At 48.8% G+C, this 21,115-nt stretch overlaps 5 protein-coding genes across 5 annotated transcripts; 3 read left to right on the forward strand and 2 right to left on the reverse strand.

Annotated features, from left to right (window-relative positions):
* Positions 1-554: 554 nt before the first annotated feature.
* N7500_002501 (argonaute/piwi family protein) lies at positions 555-3,603 on the reverse strand (the record flags this gene model as incomplete). Its single annotated transcript, XM_056673647.1, has 3 exons — positions 555-2,227; positions 2,287-3,353; positions 3,422-3,603. 3 exons carry the CDS (start codon positions 3,601-3,603, stop codon positions 555-557), a joined length of 2,922 nt encoding a protein of 973 aa, XP_056534172.1.
* Positions 3,604-5,189: 1,586 nt separating this feature from the next.
* Positions 5,190-6,746, reverse strand: wetA (developmental regulatory protein WetA; the record flags this gene model as incomplete). Its single annotated transcript, XM_056673648.1, has 1 exon — positions 5,190-6,746. The coding sequence occupies one exon, from the start codon at positions 6,744-6,746 to the stop codon at positions 5,190-5,192; it is 1,557 nt and encodes a 518-aa protein (XP_056534173.1).
* Positions 6,747-9,838: 3,092 nt separating this feature from the next.
* Positions 9,839-10,984, forward strand: N7500_002503 (uncharacterized protein; the record flags this gene model as incomplete). Its single annotated transcript, XM_056673649.1, has 1 exon — positions 9,839-10,984. The coding sequence occupies one exon, from the start codon at positions 9,839-9,841 to the stop codon at positions 10,982-10,984; it is 1,146 nt and encodes a 381-aa protein (XP_056534174.1).
* Positions 10,985-15,370: 4,386 nt separating this feature from the next.
* Positions 15,371-19,111, forward strand: N7500_002504 (uncharacterized protein; the record flags this gene model as incomplete). The annotated part of the gene is made up of 1 exon (XM_056673650.1): positions 15,371-19,111. The coding sequence occupies one exon, from the start codon at positions 15,371-15,373 to the stop codon at positions 19,109-19,111; it is 3,741 nt and encodes a 1,246-aa protein (XP_056534175.1).
* Positions 19,112-19,753: 642 nt separating this feature from the next.
* Positions 19,754-20,684, forward strand: N7500_002505 (p24 family protein; the record flags this gene model as incomplete). Its single annotated transcript, XM_056673651.1, has 4 exons — positions 19,754-19,966; positions 20,087-20,213; positions 20,306-20,606; positions 20,666-20,684. The coding sequence occupies 4 exons, from the start codon at positions 19,754-19,756 to the stop codon at positions 20,682-20,684; spliced, it is 660 nt and encodes a 219-aa protein (XP_056534176.1).
* Positions 20,685-21,115: the final 431 nt, after the last annotated feature.

Below are 21,115 nucleotides of genomic sequence, written 5' to 3' on the forward strand. Positions count from 1 at the left end.
ACTATGCCTCATTAGTACCCAGCGTTTCCCACATTATCTTACCAAGATCTTCTCGGTTGCGGCCATATTACCAGCAAGTCTACTGGCTATACAGACACAGGAGTGTTTTTTGTTTTTTGGATTTTCAATTTTTCTACTCTAACAAAACATGCCCTTTTTTTTGGATTTTGGTATTTTCCATGCTGCAGTGCAAGTGTCTTCCAAAAGCACAGACATAACCAATCAGATAGAATCACCAATGCATGCCATTTTCAGGCACATAAATCTCTTACCTTCTTTTTTTGTATTTTTCTCATTTTCCACACTCGCTGCAGCATAGGCACATCTCAAGCTTGTAAGAAAAGCAAGGACATTAAGCCCTTTTTTTTGGTTCTTTTGTGGTTTTGCGTGGCTTTCGCCTCATGAGCAATATTCCAGCCCAACAATAAAAGTCGCTATCAATGCTCAAAAACAATTTGAAGAACAATGGAGCATAGTAAGAGGATACCAACCTCCATATAACATCAGCCAATTTGTCAAATATCGACAAGGAAATAAAAATGACAAAGGCTAGATTAGATGTAGACCATGCGGTCCTCGCATCCGCTCGCCAGAGACAGGGCAGCGCCTTGTAATCCACTCGGATTTGGAATCGACTCGTTGCTCTCATAGTAGAAAGCCAACAAATACTTGCGGGCGCGATCACAGAACCGGTCAGCCAGGAAGGCAGGCGTGCTGTAACTAATTGAGCGAGTAGCCCGGCCCATCATGTAACAAATACTGTGGGTGAGTTCTTGCAGCACATCAGCTGGCTTGCGGTCCACATTAACCTTTGAGTTGGTGAAGATCTCATCATGAATCACGATGTAGTGAGCTGGTCGAGCAGAACCCTGAAGCGGAGCCTGGGCCTGCAGATAGAAGTCCCAGTAGATAGGACGGGTGACTGCGCGATCGACGACACATCCATTGAGTGGGTTGGAAGTTCTGTCTTGATCCTTGGAGTTAGTAGGGTAAAAGCGTACATTATGTCGCTTTCCACAGACAACGATAGTGATATTGGGCATTGCTCCACGGTATACCGCTTTGGCAGCCTCCTGAATTTTTGGAAGTTCCTCTTTAAGGACCATGGAGAATTGACCATCGCTGACACCGTCTCGGTACACGAGAATGTTTTGGGGAAGGTTGCCATTGTTGGTATCTTTCCATAATCTCAGGCGGGTAAGCATCATCTCCTTGAGGAATTCGATGTTCTCCTGACGGCGCGTTTGGGCTCGAACCTCACCAGGCCATTGTCCCATGCGATAATCAATAGATGCAACAATGCCAGCGATACTGGGGAAAGCTTCCGGGTCTGTACCCGAGGGATGAGTGACATCCAAGCCAACGACCATGGTGTTCTTCCCGGCGCCAATAAAGCGTGCATTCGATGGCTGCAGGAGTTGATTGCATCCACCCATTTTGAGATTGACCTTCATGGCGTTATTGCTCAGGTACTGCTCATTGGCAGGCATGAACTTGGAGTACTGCATGCAGTGCGTAAGGACACCAGTCTTGATATCTCCGGCATACTTGACGAAATCAAAGATCTTGCCCTCTGTGTCAGGAAGCAAAACAACCACGAATGGGAACACCCCCGCGAACTTTTTGAATGCTCCCCTGATGGCGTTCCGATTTTTATCATCAGTCAAATCGAGAAAAACCGAAATATACGGCTTGGAGGGTGGCGGGAGTGACATGCCATGGTCCCGCAATTTCCTATAAAAAGCGTCCATCTGGCTATCAGGATCTATGAATGGGTTTTTTTTCGTTTCATTGAACTTTTTCCTAATCAAAAGACAGGTCCATTTGGTGATTTGGGCGCCCTGGGCAAATCTGGTGTTGACCAAATTCCACGAGCCATTTCGAGGGCTAGCGGTCTTCTTGGCACCATAAAGCAGATTTGGGGGATTCAAAATTCGTGCTGGTACAGTGATCATCTGGTTGCCGGACTTGATCCCTAACGCCTTGGTATGGTCTCCAGAGATTCCCATGATGTCCAATCCCTCGCTCATAATAGAGGCATAGTTCTGAGGAGGCCGCCGGCAACTGAACTTGATCATATGCTGTCGTAGGACAGTGGCAGGGTCAGGCTTGTAGGGTTGCCCAGGGACGACTTCGCAAACCTCCATAGGAAGGTAAACCGGACGTTCACGGGTTCCAACGTTCACGACCGGCATATTATCGTGATATTTGAGGACAATATTGTAAGCTGTGATTTCCTGTTAGCACAAAGCACCTCAAATATCAAATGACAGGCACCCAACATACTTTTTTTGAAGTACTCGGTAACGCTGATGTAATATCCCTTCTTGTCATCTCCCATCCAGAACTTCACGCTTGAGGCAGAAGATCCCAAACGCGGAACGATTGGGGGGTGGACCGGGTTTGAACTCCCACGTCCGTCCTTAGGATTGGAAATTGCGAGGATTGATTTGATAGGTCTTTCCATCACACCAGCTCCATTCTCTCGGGGTTTGAGATGTGTGGCATAGATTTTCAAGCCTCTCAACCACCGGTTCAACACATTCCCATTCTGTCCTTCAATGGGCGTGAATTCTTGAAGTAGCCTGGCCAATGAAAATGGAGCGTAGAATGCGCCGTGATTGACATTCAAATTGAGCATGATTCGTCCAGCACAAACTCGGACACTTGAGTAAAACCCTCGAGCAGCTTCAGCGCCACCTTCAATCTCCACTGACTGCTTTCGGTGATCCATCCGGAAGAATTTATTTCGTCCCTTGCCGATGATGCAGATACCAGGATCTTTGAAGGGATAAGCACTCATGAGGATGTTCAGTACTCGAAGACTGGCAGCTTCATTCTGAATCAACTCTCGCTGGTTGATGTCCTCAATGGCCGCAAGCATTTCAGCTGGTGAATAAGAGCTGTCAAAATTTAGAGTAGTCTGCCAAGGGCCGGTATAGTTTGTCGAACTCCCACTTCCGTGCCCATTGCCATTTCCCATGGAACAAATGTATGGCGGTCTATCATCGGGGAGTGACTGGGCCGTGACAATCTCAGTGGCTCCATCAGTAGCAACACCGATCTTTTTGAAGAGAGAGTAGTTGCGGAGCATGCTCTCAAGAATGAACTTCTGTTGTCCTTTTTTTGCCGGGGGCTCAATCTTGAGTCGATACGAATAGAATCTGACGCCTGGTTTGAAGTCCATGGGGAAGAAATTGGCACGAAGCACGATCGAACGACCTTGAGTGCCATAGCCAGGACGCTGAGCCAAAGAATTGGCGAGTGGTCGAGCCTTTAGTGACTCTGCAACGTATCGGTCCTCAAAAGTCTGAACACGGGAGCTGGGGGCTTCAAAAGGGTCCGTCAACATTCTACGCACATGTTAGATGTAATTTCTCCGACGTAGAACAAATAAACTTGCCTCGAGGGCCCTTCGGACCCAGCAGAGCCGCCACGTCCACCACGACCACCTCCACGGTCACTACCACGGCCTCGATCTCCGCTGTAGCCGCGATCACTGCTACGGCTACTCGAGCCTCCATCGCCGCGGCCCCGGGAGCCGCCACGGTCACCACCACGGCCGCCTCGAATGGGCAGATCACCGTAAGAACGTCCGGACATTTTAGCGAATGCCGGTAGGAGAAAAAAGGGTAATCAGGGGGAAAAAAGTAGAATTCGAAAGTCAGAACGCGAACCTTGCGCGTTTCGGAGAAAGAAAAAGGTAAAATGACACGGATCTAAGGCCCCAGTTGCTTGTGTACTTCTGGGGAGGGTTCGAAAACGACAGGAGAAGGCAAAAGAACAAATCTTGGTACAGGTCAAGCGCTATCTTGACCACCGCAGGTTTCTTTTTTTAAAAAAAAAGAAAGAAAAAAAAGGCGAGTTGAGCTTCGAAATTCTGTAGTCATGCGTTAATAATGGTGATACATTATAATATTGAGATACATGGAGATAGTGATATAGAGACGGACCAATGCAGCAGAGCAATGGGCAATGCAGGGCAGGCAATGCGATGACGCAAGTACCTTAACCCACAGCCAAGAATGATGCCAATAAGAATGGCAATGCAATGGTAATGAAAATGGTGATGCAATGAAGATGCAAGATAGACCGCGATGATAGAATATCCAATGCGGGTAGGGATGTGGAAACAGATGCAGGATGGTGCAAGGGAAAGACTTCAGGGGAAGAGCGATGGATATCAGGGCAGAGTAGAAAAAAGGATTGTGCAGTAGCAAGCAAGGATATCAGAATAGATCAGGGGCAGCAAATGAAAGCTGAGGGGCATATAAGATACCTGGTCTTTGTGAGATGGCAAGTAAATGAAAAGTTTCTTGCAACTTAGAGCTTGGGTTAAAAGATATGCAGCAACCAAGGGGTAGCAAATGAGTACAGTGAAAGCAACAATTGATATGGAAGTGAGGGAAAATGAAAGGCAAGTGAATGGATGGTGAAGATCAAAGCAAGGTAAATCGCTTGCCTGTACAGTGAGAGAGGCAGAGAGGCTCACTTTCGTAGTGTCAGAGGTGCTGGCATGTAATTGAAGGGTACATGGAGTAATTCAGTGTAGAAAGACGAGATGATAGTGGTATAGGACAGTGTAAAGCAAAGCATATACTCACCAAAGCTGTTTCTGTATCGTGGAGAGGGAAGAAGAAGAGGAATAAGAAACTGGCTGGGGTGATATTTATAGTCGGAGCCGGAGCATAAAACACGCCTTCGTACAATTCAGTCATAGATAGGACTTGAGTATGGGACTTGGTATATGGGGCTCAGCATGGAGACTTAGCAGGGAAACTCGGTATAAAGGACTCAATATAAGAAATCAAGTAAGCCATGCCAATTCACGGTAATAGTAAAATAAGAAAGATCGAAAACGAAGAGATGAAGCTCACCAATTTGGCAGAAAAGGATGGATAATTCAAAATCCATAAAGCGTCAAAACGAGAGAAAAGTAGAAGCTACAGCGGAAGCTGGATAGTCACAAAATATTATAGATTAGATATCCACAGAAGAGTCTAGATATTAGAGTAGTCTAACATTTTGGGGGTGCAAGCACCCGGGCCCAAGCCTGAAAGCAAAACCGTAAGCTCCGAAAACAAACCAGATATTCCCAATGATATAACCCTGAAACACCAGCTGAAAAAAGCAGAGACAAGAAGCACAAGGAAGAGGAAAGTAAAAAAAAAATCGAATCAAAAACAAGGTTAACAGAGAACAGCTTCGAGAGCTTCAACGTCACCACCAGCACTGCGCACAGCCCTCAGTGCGGCTTCGCTGAGCTTGCGACGTCTATCGCGAGCTTCTTGCTCGCGGCGAGCCTTGGTCTTAGAGCTGCCGGAGGGAGCAACTCCGGTCAGGATCTTCTTGCTGTCATGGGCGGTAAAGTTGACAAACGATACGCTGACAGATTTGTTCACGCCTCGGGGCGAGGAGCCAGATGCCTTGGCGGGCTTGGGGGCACTCGTGCTCTGGCCAGAGAGTTTACGGCTGTGGGTGCGGCGATGGGTAGGCTTGGAAATGGATCCATAGCGGGTGTCAATGGGTGATATCTCAGCCTTGGGGGAGAGAGATGGTGAACGGGATACGTTGTGGATTTGGGAGGTGGTGAAGGAGGTGTCATATTTTTTGGGGGTGGCGGGTAGCATATTAGATGAGAATGAGTGGTCCGCCGACATGTCGTAGGAGGGGTTGAATTGGATCATTAGTCCTCCTTGCATCATGTCATTTTGGCTTCCAACGCTTTGCATGGAGCGCACTGGTGTGGGAGATGTGAGGTAAGCGGCCTGTTGTTGAGCCACCCTAGAAGGCATGGGAGACCACCATTGAGAATCTTGGCCTTGGAGGTCTGGGGTGAAGGAGAGAGATGAAGCATGAAGAGGGTCTGATTGCCAAGAGGAGATAGAATGAGGGTCGGATGAGTGAGATGACGAGAAAATGTCATCTGTAGAAGAGGGGCTGGAGTTGGTCAAGGTGGAAGAGCTTGGGTGAGCCATGTAGTGCTGTTGTTGCCGTGGTGCCATTGGAATATTTGGCGAAGGCATTGAAACAGAGGGAGACTGGTGATATAGTCTTGCGTCGAATTGGGGAGGCATCTCTGCCGAGTCTCTAGGCTGGTTCATGATTTGTTCGGTAGACATGTTTTCATGCTGAATAAGGACATCTGATGGAGGGGGCGACAGCGGCAGACGATCTTCGGGATTATGAAGATTGAAGTTCTGGATTCGCTGGGCCCAAGCCTCGGGATATGCCATTCTTCCGTTGGATAGATTAGAAGAGCGCATTAAGCTGGGAGAGAAAGTTTGCTTGCGCAAATTGGAGCGGCGCTCATTCGGGTTGCGATGGCGGATAGATTTGGGAGTGATGAGAGCGCTCTGGGCAGGCTTCCGTCTAGGGGTAGTTGGGGGAGTGGACGGCGATGTGGACAGACGGCTGGTTGCTGTAGGGCGAGAGGAAATTTCAAAGTTATTCACATTGACGTCTGAGATTGCAGAAGGGTGGACGGTGTCGTGGAAAGCAAAATGATCGGCAGCGGCTCCGTCATCCTGCAGGGGCCACTCATTACTCCAGGGTTGCGGTGATTGATGGCGTTTGGGAGTGGAGACAGGTGGAATATCGCCACATTCACTCGAAAGCGAGTCAAGCGGGAAAAGCTGATCAAAGTCGGCCAATGCTGAATCTTTTCCATCAGCGGCGCTGGTCTCCATATTAACGTATTGGTTGAACAAGTCATTGAACGAATGGTCGTAGGGTTGGGCGAACATCCTGTCTGATTTCCGTTTGCGGCGACAAGGTAAAAGAACGGGTCGATAGTGTAGTCAGCGAGTGAAGGTCCAAATACTGGATGTGATTGGACAACCAAAGATCTGTTTGAATAGCTAGAGCTTTGGTAGGGTTTGGGAATAGTTCGGGGAGGATCGACCCGGATCTCCGAAGAAAGTGCAAAGGATGCAAAAAAGAAGTGTTTGAATGTTTGAATGTTTGATGGTTTGTCAATCAAAGAAAACACTGCAGATGATGCAAAGAAAGCAAAGCAAACAAACAGATACAAGTCCTATTTGAATAGCTGCCAGGGACACCAGCCTCGGAATTTCTGGACACATTCCAAGCTCTAAAGATGGACAAGGAATGTGCTATGAAGGGCCCGGTTGGCTCCTGGATGGCTCCACCAACCCCCCCAGAAGAATGATTCAGGACTCAAGCCAATCATAGCCGGCGGAAATATGAATGGCTGGCCGACCTGTCAATGTTCGTCAAATCCTAGAGAGGTGCCGTTACGGATAGCCACCCACGGGAATGTAACCCTCCTTCACTAAGCCAGAAGCAGTGGGACAGTCATCAAATGAGTTGGCAAAGCGGGTCTGGAGAGGATTTGGGCATGTTGACCCGATACCTTTAACTGGAGATCGGCATAACTCCCAAGAGCAAGACCGTTAGAGGTTAGGAAAGGAAATGGGTCGGAACGCTCTCCGAGCCAGGATTGTGCAAGGAACCAGGACCAGCGATACAACTGAGGCAGGAGGATGATCACCTGTCAAGTTCCAAGGTTGACACCTGCAGTGTAAGCGTCATGGAACCTGTTACCCCATCATCAATCGCCCGAAGAAGACTTGAATTGGGTGACAGTATGATCGATAGCACACTTGGCTACATACTTCTTTCATTTCCTTCATCATGATTAGCCAATCGATCCAATTGCAGTGGGGTTGATATTGTCCATTGGCCAATGTCCTGCTAGTGATAGACGGTTCGGAATGTGAGTTGAATTGTAGCGGCTGGGCGGAATGTCACATCCTGAGCAATGCACAGAAGAGTTGTAGGTATTCGAGAAGGACAGATTTGCCTGGGAAGCCCCAGTATGTATGTGCATCCCCCTGGTCGGAAATTTAGAAACCTTGACCTGCAGGAGATCGCCGTCCAGGGCCCCTATCTGGGAGTGTTTGCTTCGACCCCATGTTCTATATTTGGACTGCATGAAGTTGATCAAGATAAGGCCTAGTTGAATGCAGCAAAGAACAAACCTTTTCCTCGGCATCAGATAAGGATCTCCTTTCTCCTTCAAAATAACCCAGGTATCATTGAATAATCCAGGTGCAGTCACTGGTTCTCCGATGGGGTGTTTTTTCATATCTCGAATCATCATTCGTCAATTCGATTTCGTCAATTTAAAGATATACAAATGATTTGTAGTGCATTGGTGGCATGTCAATGTGTGTGTTGCTTCCTTTTACGTCCTTGCTGTGTTTGAGGTTGAGTCCGTTGAGTCCAAACACCACCAACGAAGTAGTCAGTCCCAAAAACGAAGTATAGATTCATGTGAGATCGCAGGATTGTGAAGTTCAGATAGAATGAGAGTCATTTGATCGATTTTGAGGCCAATATTTGGTATGGGTGAAGCCCCAAGGCGCTTTGAATCAGCCTGACAGGCGTACAACCAGTCAGGTAGTTGGGCATTTTTATTCAAACGGAGTCTAAAGCGCTAATGCAGAACGCAGCCAGACTATAGTACCTAAATGAGATTAGAAAGACAAATAGAAACAAAATGAGCATTGGAGTCAAAAATCAACAAACCTAGTATGTTGGCGATGCGGCAATAGTGTGTGGCCCTGTTCAATATTTTTTGTTGAGATTTATGCAATCAGCAAGGACTTAATAACAACACTGGAAGCTAAAAATGTCCCTAGGAGATGTGCGGACACTCAGTATCACATCTCAGCAGGATCCTAAAAATCTGAGCGTGACACTAAAAAGGCAACTCTCGGCTGAGATGTACTCTATACTCCGTACTCCTCAGGCTATTCTCAAAGGCTGATATTGTGCAGTCGTATAGAATACTCTCATAAGAGTACTATAATTTGTTATTGTTTATTCACAATAGACAAAGAAATGTATTGTTCGAATGAACTAGAAATAGATTGCATCATGACAAAGAGCCCGATGGGCAAAATCCCAAAAGGCGAAGTTCGGGCTGAGTCAGATGACATGAATTCGGGGCGACCCTTTCAATCTGACCTTGCTCTCTCTCTCTTCCTTTTCTACTAGGCCACTTCAAACCGTGACCTTGGATCCTTAGCTCTCTATCGCTATTACTGCTCTTCTGCAGTCTCCTGTTTTCTTCACACTTCCCTCATCTGCACTTTGGGTTGTCGCTTCTACCCGTGGACTCCGAAGCCGTGACTCAACCCGGTTTTGCCCCTCCGTCACACCCCGCGAATCGTGGGCTACTCTTCTCTTTTCAACTTTCATCTCCGCTCATCTCCTCTTGTCGCGCCCTTCTTCTGCGATAAGCCTGTTTTTTTTTAACGAGACACGTCACGACCCTTGCTTCTCTCGCGACATTCCAACGCTTTCATCGCGTCGCGCGAGCACCGAGCACCACACCTCAACTTTTCTCCTTGCCACCTTTCTGTATCATACATGCATATCGACGAAACCTTTGACCTCTGTGTTATCCGTGACCGAAGCCAACTTATTTTGAATCACCACAGCAACGAACCTCGATCGTCTTGTTCCGCATTTCTGACTGGCAAGAAAGCACCCTTTTACATTTAACTACAAAGCATCTATCGGAAATCATGTCTTCCAACATTTGTGCTGGGGACAAGTTTCCTTAGTCTTTTACACGTTTCCCGTGTGCCTTCACTATGCACTTTTCACCGTGCTTTGCAGGCTTTCGACGCCCTTGCTATTTTCTTTACTCGCTTTCGACTCACTGATCGCACCTTTCCAACTTTGTTGTCCCATAAATCCTAGTTTTCTTGCCTAGGAGTGCTCAGCTACGAGCACAGAGCCCTCAGTCTCGAAATATTTGGGCAGTTTGACAAATCACACAAAAAAAACCTGTCTTGCTGAAAGCATGGACAAACCAATCACTGAGCAAATGAGCAACTCGGCCCTTCATCGAAGCTCCTGGAGCTCTGTCTCATCTACCTTCTCCACCCTCGAAATGTCTTTCTCCCATGACAGCTGCTATGGCTCGGATGAAGTTTCGGTTACATCGAATGGTTGCACCCCAGCTCAATCAGGTGCATCGAATTCCACTACCAAACCGAACTTACGTCCTTTCTTGAAATCGATCCTCAAAACCTCCACCATTGCCTTTGATGACTCCGATGAAGAGTCCGATTCGGAATCAGGCTATAGCTCGGATGGAATTGATTCTGAGTACGATGCACTCTCCGATGAATCCGACGAAGACGACGGGGATGAATCCGACTTCTCGGTCTGGGATGACACAAATGGGGAGGTACCTGAGACGCACGAAGACCACACAGAGTCGTTCGACGATGCCTTCATCTCTTTTGAGGAGAATTCAGTGCGCTTTGACCCGAAGGTGGAGTACATTGACAGCGTGGAAGTATCAGATGATGAAGCTCCTGATCATCAAATGACTTGCCATGAAATGATGATGCTTGCTCGGGACTCCAAAGGTACCCAAACGCTTCTGGATCAACTCGACAAAATGGACATGGCCGATTCCGATTCCGATGAAAATGACCACCCAGAGTTCGTTCGCAAACCCGCCAGCCAACCGGAAGAATTTTCTCGTGATGCCGTAGACTTGGACTGCAGCCTCTTTGTCGCTTACATGAATGGCATCCACGGGATTGCCACTCCGAAGTACCAAACATACCTTCGAGTTCAGGTTGACCACATACGCTTGGGCAAGGATACCGAATTCGTGGATCCAGAGAGTGCGCCTTCATTGTACCTCGACCTAGTCTCCAACCATGTCATTGGCACCTTCTGTAATCTCCTCGCTGAAGACGAGCTCAATGAGCTGATTCGACTCTGCGCAGAAGAGCAAACCGGCGCTCAAAATGATACAAGCTCACCGACCCTAGACTTGGATCATCACCAAGCACTCTTGAACAAGATCGAGAAATTCCTGCTGGATAGACTGGCGAATGGACGCGTCGACATCGGACCTGATGAGCTGAGCTTCTTCGCTGGCGGCATTGCACACGAACTCGGAACCAAACCCTTGCCTGCACAGGTCTAAGATCTGCTTGCACATCGGCAAACAAATACCACGACTTTACGATTATGAGAAAACGTTTTCTTTCAGATTCGCCGACTATTCGGCGAAGGGCACAAAATGGGACGGCTCTTGAGCCAGGAAAAGCATTCAAATTTCTCACGGGTTGCTTTCGGGCTAGGATTTGACAGTGGTCATGTATTTTCCCGAACTAGCACTTGAAATAAGAAAAAACAATTTCAAACCTTCCGATGTTTTCCAGTTGAACCCTCCCGTCGTAGATGTAGCTTAGTCAGTTTTTTCTGCCATCCATCCATGCATGAATCCCGTTATCTCGTATGACTCCCGGGTTAAGTACCCGACCAGTCATTCTAGTTCGCCCTCTTTTCCCACCCCATAACCTACTATCCGAATCTCGGGTAAAGCGAGTACAGACGTAATAGGCCACCCTTCACTCCAAATAGCTCACCCTTGAAGCATAAAGCCTCCGATATCACATCAGCCCATGTAACGGCTATTCAACCTCCCATAACTTATTCCAACTCCCAGGTACTCTGCATCCTTGGTCACAATGTACACATATATATATATATATATCTGTAGGCATTTGCACTCTCGCATTGCACTGCCTTGCTCAGCCGAAGTTAGGTATTTGCGGTACGATTACATGATATATATCTCGCATGCAACAACCAAACCAGGTATCACCAGCCCCGAGCTGGACGTTTCAGAAAACCCTACTAGCCCCTGAAACCCCAACTACCCTCATACATACGCTGTGTGTTGTGTTGTGTACAACATACATTTACACCACGCCATTCTCCTGCCAGAAATATCTTGGCACTTCTCTAACGCGCTTGGTACGCCGGGGAAGCCCCTTCATCCCTCCTAGACCAGCTAGTAAAGGGCCTAGACACTAGTGGACGTTCCAGCCGGGTGAAGCTTTGATTTTCTTCCTTGTAGGGTAGGGATGGGCCAATGTATTTTTGGAGGTGTGTGCGGCTAGTGCGGTAGTTACTGGTTATACACCGTGAGGATCTTGCGAGGCAGTACAATGGAGACCGGTCAATAGTCGATATGGCTCGAGTCGATTACTACTGACATATCCCATAGGGGGCTTTCAATCTGGTTTTTGCTTTGAGTTTCTTCATGGGACGGGACGACTTTTTGCAGCGGGTAATTATCCACTTAACTCCATTAGGATCAACGGGGATTGTCGTTTCATTTGAGGGTGAAAACGGAGTTGGATGCTCGCTTGTTACTCCTTAGTTAGATGATGGGTGGCTTGAAAATCAGGTATCGGACGGTGCCAAGCTCTTTACAGGTTACAGGTTCCATGCGTGTATGTTGGTAGTAGGGAGTTAGTGCTCTGAGGGGTATATCGGATAGGTATCTTTATGCAGTGATGATCACCCCGGGGTTTGGAGATAGCGACGGTAAATCCAACAGGAGCAAATAAATTGAATGTGAGCACTCCGTCTGTACGCTTGGATCTATCCAATATGCATGCCCTCGGAAGAATTGACCATATCGGGGTTGACAGATCATATAAAAATGGTCAGTTGTGCATGTCCAAAATCGAAGTGTCAACTGGCCGTTTTTAATTAAATTCTCTGTCGATCACAACGGCGCAGAGCACAGACAGCATCGGGAGTAACCTTGGGAAGGTAAAAGATACACTAAGGCACAGCATATTCCGTAAGGAGTAAGGAGGATTTTGTTAAGACTTTGGGAAGGATGCGGTGAGGATGATCTAGTGGGAACTGTCTTTTGTTTTGTCTTCTCTTTGTCAATTTTCTCGTTCCAAGGTTGTCGAACTCGCTGTGGATCGTTGACGATCACCTCTTTCCGCATTTGGAAGATATTCTGCTGTATAGCGTGCGGGTCGATAGAGTCGAAGAGCCAATGACAATACATGTATGAAAGTGCATAGAATATACGCCGTACTGCGTCATCCACGTTGTATGGGTCTCATGCGAAGAGTACATAGAGCATATGTACCACGGAGAAATACAGCATAGACGAAGAGGTCGCGGAGATTTTTGGCCAATCCGTCAATCTGAATAATCAGTCTGCCGATCACGGCAGGATCCTTACGTTTATTGAAGTCTCGGTGGACGCTAGGATGTGGAGCCGTGAAGGATTGTCATGAAGGGTTTGACAGCTAGGGACCATAGTGGAGAGTTTCCTTCCGTATGGGGGTATGTCGACTCCAACAATGGAGTTCGGGGAGGGGATATGCCCGCTGGTTCTAGGGCCAGGGGTCGTTTGGGAACCAGTTTTTTTCTGATGACGATCATCAATTGTAGTCATAACCACGCGTGCTGTGGTGCGATGGGGCTTACGGGGATGGAAATGCCGACGGGGCCGTGGAGGCTATTCGATGAAACCGTACGGAGGAGAAATGACGATATTTCAACGCTGGCTATAACGTGAAGTGTTACATTGTGCGATGCGGGTGACTCCTGCATGAGATAAGCCGAAGCTCGTACTTGAATGGCGCCCTCAGACGTGGATGTTGTACATCGTAAGCTGCTTCTAGGGCTCAGCATGGCACGAAGCACCGATCACAGAATATGCACGAGGATGAGATTTAATATATTATTGGATCTATATAGCAGCTCCGCAAGGTACACGAACAATTCGTGGATGGTATAGAGTACTCCGTACTCCATACACTGTAACGTTTCTCATCATTGTTTTTCAGGAGTCTCGGTAAGAACTTCCTGATCTTCTTACATGATTCAAGTTGTGACAATGTCCATTGTTACTGCTAGTGCGCGCTACGTACTGGAGCTGGCAATAGTCGCGGTAACCCTATATTGTTCATTGCCACATGGGCCCACTTGACCCGAAGTCCTGTCATCTCCGATGGTATGCTCAGGTGGGTACGGAGTACACCGTATAGATTCCGTCCATACCGTAGACTATCTCGTCGCTTCCCCAGCTCTCACACTACATCATCAGACAGTATTCTTGACCTCTCCGGAGTAGTTCGGTTAGGATGCAATCCAATAACTGAATCGAGTGGTATTTCCGGGGTGGGCGTTCGGCAAAGAAACTGATTGGACGATCCAGAGTGGACAGAGAAAAGGTTCCGATCAGGTACGGGGGAGCACATTGGGGGCCACTTCAGCAGATGCTGATTGGGGAAATTGATTGTAATTTGAATCTCTCTGTCTCAGATATTCCAGTGTTCCAGGGTTTTCTGGGAATTTTGGCAATCTATATAAAGTTTCCAGAAACTCGAAAATGGTGACGGCGTACCCGTAGCATGGCATTTCTGCGCCACAGGCTTATCCTCGTGTGCCCCTGGGAACCCGTGGAACGGCTGAGGAACGTGTGGAAAAAGGATGCTATGCGCTAACAGCCGCACTACCGAATCTGCCCCGTCAAGCAGCGGGTCATACTTAAATGAAATCTATCACACAATTAGAAATACTTCCCGTGATACATCCTGTAAGCCCCCCATGTACGGAGTACCCTGGCTGCACACCCTAGGTAGCCTTCTCTTTGGGAATGAATCGATGCAAAAATCAATAATTGCACCCAGAACGGAATGGCGCTAAAGGCTATGTGAGTGCCCCCACCGCCCAAATCCATGGAACCTCATTCAATGATTGGACGCCCACACCCAATGGGGTATGAAACGAGGTGCCAGCGGGGCACTTTAGCGTGCCGATCGCTGGAACAATCTTCTGTTTTTCTTTTTCTCTGTCTTTCCGTTTCCCCTGGAGCGATCGCGATGGGGGTCCCTAGGTATTGTGTTTTATTTCTTTCGATAAGGGGAACGGGGAATGACTCTTCAATAAGATAGTAGAGGGACTGGAATTGAGATGAGGTGAATGGCCTCCGTTTAGTGTTTTGAATAGAGGAATAACCTAAATAAGGTACAGGGGGCGGTCTCTACAATGCAACCCGAAAAGAATGGTGTAAGGTAAGATTGTAAGATTTGTATACAATTGCTCCATAAATTATTCGGTGGTCGACCCCGAATATTCCTAAATCTCCACTGACTCAGGTCGAATAATTACTCCTGACTGTCTCTCTTTCTCCCGTTGATTCTCTCTCATTCTTTGGCTTCTTTCTACTTTCCCTATGCCAATACGGTATGACCACCCACCGTATCTTTGATTCAAACAGGTAAGTTGGAAATCCATCCTTCCATTGTCACGGGGGCGCCGTCGGGGCACATGCAGTCGTACAATGGCCCCCCAACTTCCCTCAAGTCAGATTTCACCCGCAGACTCGTGTCAGACTGACGTTCCTAGGAGTACAGGATGATTTAGAAATTTCCATTTCTACCCAGCGCCTTCCCGTTCAAATCGAGGTCTGCAAAGGAAGAAAAAAAATAGAGCCCAGAGCTCTCGAGTCCTCGAACCCTCGACCTAGATATACCTGGGGTTCACAATGCAGTCCACCAAAGCACCCGACTTTCTGGATACCGGGGCCGTGTCCCGTTCGCGCAGTCCCAGTATCGTATCTAGCGACTCGCAATTTTCTCGAGTCAACCTGGTGTCCCCACCGTCCGTAACGCCGTCCCCAGCGTTCATCTCCTCATCTGCAGCTTCAGATATCATCTCTGCCGACCAGGAGTTCAACGCCGCCGACTTTGTGGCCGAAAATGAGGAAACCGGGGCCGGTGCCACGGCCCTGGTGACCCCCGCTGCCTTATCGCTCCTCAACGGATTTCTCGATAACCTCTTGTTTAATATTCTGGCGTCGTCAAAATCGACCCAGCTTGCTTGTATTCGACCTGCGATGGCCGATGTGTTAAAGCCCCGCTTAGCCAAGGAAGTTGTTTCCGCGGCCGAAGAAGAGTTGAGCGAATTCATGGGCGGGGCGGAAGATGAGCAGACAGAATTCCGCGGCGGTCAGGAACCCGGGGGTGATTTTGATCTGATACGCTCATGGAAGTTAACCCGTCTACGATGCATGGTCTACACACGACTAGGTGACATGGAGGAGGATGACGAGGACGAATTTATCGCGCAAGATAGCCTTGGAGAGACGGATGGAGCACCCCGCAGATTTACAAGTCATGTCGACAACATCACACCAGCAGCTTCTATTTTCCTCACCTCGATCATTGAATACATTGGCGAGCGTGCACTCGTCATTGCTGGCGAGACATCGCGGTCCCGTTTGTCGGCACAGCTCAATAATGGCGGTGATGAGTCGAGTGGATCCGGAGAACGGAAAAGAATCGACCGACTGGTGGTGGAAGATCTCGATATGGAGAAGTTGGCCCTGAATGCAACCTTGGGTCGCCTATGGCGTACCTGGAGGCAACGCCAACGCAGAACCACTCTTTCGCGAACCCTATCTCGTGAATCATTCCGCCCTCGTGGATACTCCATGGCAAACAGCAGAAAGAGTAGCATTGTCACAATTGAGGAACCAGTGACTCCCAGTGAGCCTCTCCCCGCCGCGTTGCCGGTTTTTGACCCCGCTACTGTTCCCTTACCAATGAGCGACTACGATGTTCAAGAGATTGAGGTCCCTGGCTACATTGGGGATCTAGATGGGGTACATGGGGAGGTACAGACCATGGAGGCCGTTGTTGCTCACAAGGTGCGACCACGCAGTCTGATGGTGTTTTCATCGCCCTCGCTTGTGCCAAAATCACCAGGTTCGGCAAACAGTTCGCCCGTGAGTGCGTCAGCTATCGAACCCGGAAAATTCATCCGTCATGTTCGTACGAGATCTCTACCCAATGGGGCACCCTCGCCCGACTCTTCTGAGGATGAGCCAGAGTTCCCAACAGATCACCCATCACCCACCACATCGGAGAAAACGCAACTTGAGACTATGTATGAGGATGATGAATCGGCAGAATATGTGGATGCAGCTGAGACAACTCCGGGAATTGCTATCACGACAGAACACGACGAGACAGCATCCTTCGAATCTGCAGCAGAAACTTCTGAAAATGCGAGAATGTCGATCTTGCTCGAAGAAGAAGAGGAGACACCCGCAGTCAGCGAAATGATTGCATCCTTGCGCGCCACCGCACAAGACGAAGACGCTACGACTGATCAATCTAATAGTGCCCGTGTCTCCATTGTGTCCTTGGGTGATCGGCCGAATCAGAAAGACCCAGAAGTGATTGAGGGCACTGGGTTATGCGAAAAACCTAAATTGACTTCGACGATACACCGACCAAAACGACAAACCTCTAGGGATGTTAGTCTCCTTAATGGAACGTCGATCTCTGGACAAACTAGCGACTCTGAATTGCAAGCTGTTGCGGAGAGTAAGCCTCCAATGCAAGGGGTTGAGACCACGCCGGCCCCACCCGCACCCCCCATCGAGGCTATCACATCATATATCGATCGTGACGCGACCAACGAAGATCAGAGTAAGCCGATCATGACAGCCACGGCTTCGACTCGATCATCGGAGGATTACCCCGATACGGCAAACTCTTCACAATCTCTCTCGCCCGATATGGCTCGCCCGATTTCTGTTTCAGGTATTTCGCAACGGTCGAAAAGTCGCCCCAGACCTGCTCCATTGGAGGTGGCAGCCAGCAACCGAAGCCTCTCCGCCTCCGCATCTGCCTCCACTGTTGAACGAGCGGCTGTTCAGCGCATGTCTCGGCCATCAATCTCGATGTCTTCATCCATCGTTAAATCCCGCCGGTCTGGAAGCTTCGGCAGTGGTCGTGAGAACATGCGTCCAGTGACTGCTGGATCTACCACGTCGCAAGTGTCTAATAAACTGAAGGGTATCATGGGTCGACCACAGGGTGACTCTAGTTCGCTGCGCATGCGCAGCTCGTCTGAGACTAGTCGCGCATCTGGCGGTAGCGGAGACTCCGTAGACGATATTGCAGACTTGGACAAGTTGATCAATAGTGATGAGACTATCCATTACACCCTTACTCCCCGAAGTGTGAGGGAGATGACCTTCCCTGACGCGTCCAATCGCGCAGTTCCCCGATCAGAGACGGCAGGCGGCGTCTCCGACCTGGCTGAGTTCTTGAACACCACTGCACCACCAGGTGAAGACCAACACCGCCCTCACGCCTCGGTCTCCTCAAGAGCTACTGGGGAGATGACTCCAATCTCCCACACCAAATCTATCGAGTCACCCAAACATATCCCGCTCACCACGCGCTTGACCAACATGTCATCAACGTCGAGGTCTAGCAAGATAGGGCAGGCACGGGATGCACGAGTTGCACCTTCTGATTCGACACGCGACTTTGCGGACTTCATGAGGTCGACTGGCCCTGCTAGTGGGCCATATGAGTTTAAGACCTCGATCTCTGCCGAAGGCACACGGCCTGTTCGTCCTCCATCAAATGTCTCGACTACCTCCCGCGGAAATCGACCTAAGCTCCAAGCTCGGTCTGCTGAGACGAAAGGATTCCAGACCTCGGATCTCATCGACTTCATTCGAGAGGGACCTCCCATGCCGGGAGGTGCTCACCGTATTCCTCGGACAGTTGCACCGTTCCGCAACACCATTGATTCGGATGACCTTCTGATGGAAACCACAACATCCAGCTCCTTCGTCAGTACTGGTAATGGATCTACTCCTAATAAATCATTGACATCTCTTGGTTCACGGACCGGGTTGCTGGATTCAAACCGAAGCAAGCCTACAGTGCAAGGAAGCGCCATGGACTTCGATGAGCCCAAGCCTGTTCGGAAGCAACGCCGTGCTCCAGATCCCTATGCCATTGACGATGACGACGATGATGCCCTTCTGGAAGAGCTTCTGGAAAGGGAAGCAAACCCCAAGCCCAGGCGCGAGGAAGAGAGCTTGATGGATTTCCTGCGCGATGCCCCTCCTCCCCCTGAAGAACCTTCACAGCCATTTGCAATGAGTACCCCTGCATCAAATGGAGCATCGGGGATGAAAGCCCGCTTGCTCCGCACCTCCCAGACCTCCTTGCGCACACAAACCACCCCCATGAAGGTCCAGTCCAACTACTCTGCCAAGGTTGGACAGGAGCGCAACAACGGCACCATGCCTTCTATCTCAAACCGCAAGACGGACACTGGTGATTTGGCGGATTTCCTCCGAAACACCGGGCCTCCTCCGGGCCCTATGCGGGCTTCATCAACACCGATGGGCTCTAAGCCGAAGGATGGTGGCATCTCCCGTTTCTTCACCCGCCGAAAGAAGGTCGAGGCCTAATAGGTTGGAAGTACCCTCACTACATTTTCGACTAATGTCTTGCTTTGCTGAGCGTTCTAATTCATCTAACGATCTATACATCATGTCCATCGCTTTGGTCTTTCCTGTTTGTGCAGCAGCACTGTCATCTTTATCATTCTCTTTCCTTTTCTTTCACATAGACTCATGTCCTCTATCCCTTATTGTTTATTATGGCTACGACCAGTTGGTTTTTTATCTTCTCTTGCGCTTTTGTGCGCCACTTTATTTTCTGCCCTCCTGCGTGGGAATGAACGAGTAATACGGACCTCGGGTTTTCCATTTGTCTCTTCATTGGGACGCTGCACATGTGCTTTGATTGCTTTCGTGGATTTCGAGATACCATGCCTATCCTTGGGCTACTTTACAATGCCCTGACACTCACAAACCATTACTATTCTGTGAACACCGTCTCCAACCTGCAGTAAAATGTATACTCCAATAAATCTTAAAGCAATCAGACTCTAGTAATATTTACTGTGTGAAACAAGAAACCCCTCCTACAGTCGAAGTATAGATCCTAAACCATACCCCGGAACAAAGTTAATCCCGCACTCCCCTTACCAGGTGTCATCAACAGCACTAAGCATCTGTGTTTACAACCGCCAATTCTACGCCGCAACAATGGGCACCTCACCAATTACAATGAGGGCCATCCTTGGCTTCCTCTTTGTCTTCTTCCAGCTTGCAAGCGCCCTAAAATTTGATCTTGTCGCCACCTCCGGCGGCGGCAACAACGAGCGATGCATTCGCAACTTCGTCTCGAAGGACCAGCTCGTCGTTGTCACTGCCATTGTTGGTGGCACGAAGGGTGATGGCCAAAGGGTCAATATTCATGTGAGTGGAATTATTTTTGGATGTGGATGGGACACAGCCCTGTGTCTACTGGGACTTGATCCCAAACCGCCCAACTGCTACACTGAACCCCGACTGATACGCTTCATTTTCTCTGTATAGATTAAGGATTCTATGGGCAATGACCATGGTCGCCCTAAGGATGTCGTCGGTGAGACGCGTCAGCTCTTCACTTCCCCCGCGGACACGGCTTTCGACGTTTGCTTCGAGAACCAGCTTGTCGGCCACAGTAAGTGAATCCCCTCAAACAACCCGGACAATCGACCGGCAGAAAGCTGGACTTGAAGAGAATGTTATACTAAAACAATTCCGCCCGATTAGACGGTATTGCGAACCCCTCCCGCCCCATCGAACTCGACGTCGACATTGGCGCCGACGCCCGCGACTGGAACAGCATCCAATCTCAGGAGAAGCTCAAGCCCATTGAGACAGACCTCCGCCGCATCGAAGAAATGGTTGCCGATATCGTGACTGAGATGGAGTACCTGCGTGCGCGTGAGCAGCGTTTGCGTGATACCAATGAGAGCACCAATGAGCGCGTGAAGTGGTTCGCTTTTGGAACTATGGGCATGCTTGTTGGACTTGGTGCTTGGCAGGTTGTTTACCTGAGGGCTTACTTCAGGTATGTTGAATTGTGGTTGTGGTGGATGATATCGGTTACTGACTTTTTGGATCGTGCAGATCTAAGCACCTTATCTAAATTTCCTGATCGAATGGTTGCATCTGATGGTTCTTTTTTTTGGTTTTGCAGCGGTTGCATTGCAAATCCTTTAGCTCTGATGTCGAGTGGCATTCTGTTAAACAGTCATGATCTCAATGATATAAAATGTACACCATGCTTTCTGCAGCCTGGCGCTAATAATAATTTCTGTTTCTCGCATGTGATGTCTTGGGATGGTTGGTTTGCTATACTTTACAGGGGCTCCTTTTCACCGATAAGGCGGTGACTGAGTATTGATGGATGGATTATGATCTACCCATATATGTTACAACATTAGCCACATGGCTACATACCCGGTAGGTAGCTGGGAACTTCCGACTTGAGGTCTGTATACATCTAGATCGACCTCTTGCGGCAGGATTCCGGGTTTTGGTGAGACCAAATCAACAGATGGGCAAAGATAGCAAACA

The sequence above is a fragment of the Penicillium coprophilum genome, assembly GCF_028826855.1.
Source record: "Penicillium coprophilum strain IBT 35676 chromosome Unknown utg000002l_segment0_segment1, whole genome shotgun sequence".
Lineage (NCBI taxonomy): Eukaryota > Fungi > Ascomycota > Eurotiomycetes > Eurotiales > Aspergillaceae > Penicillium > Penicillium coprophilum.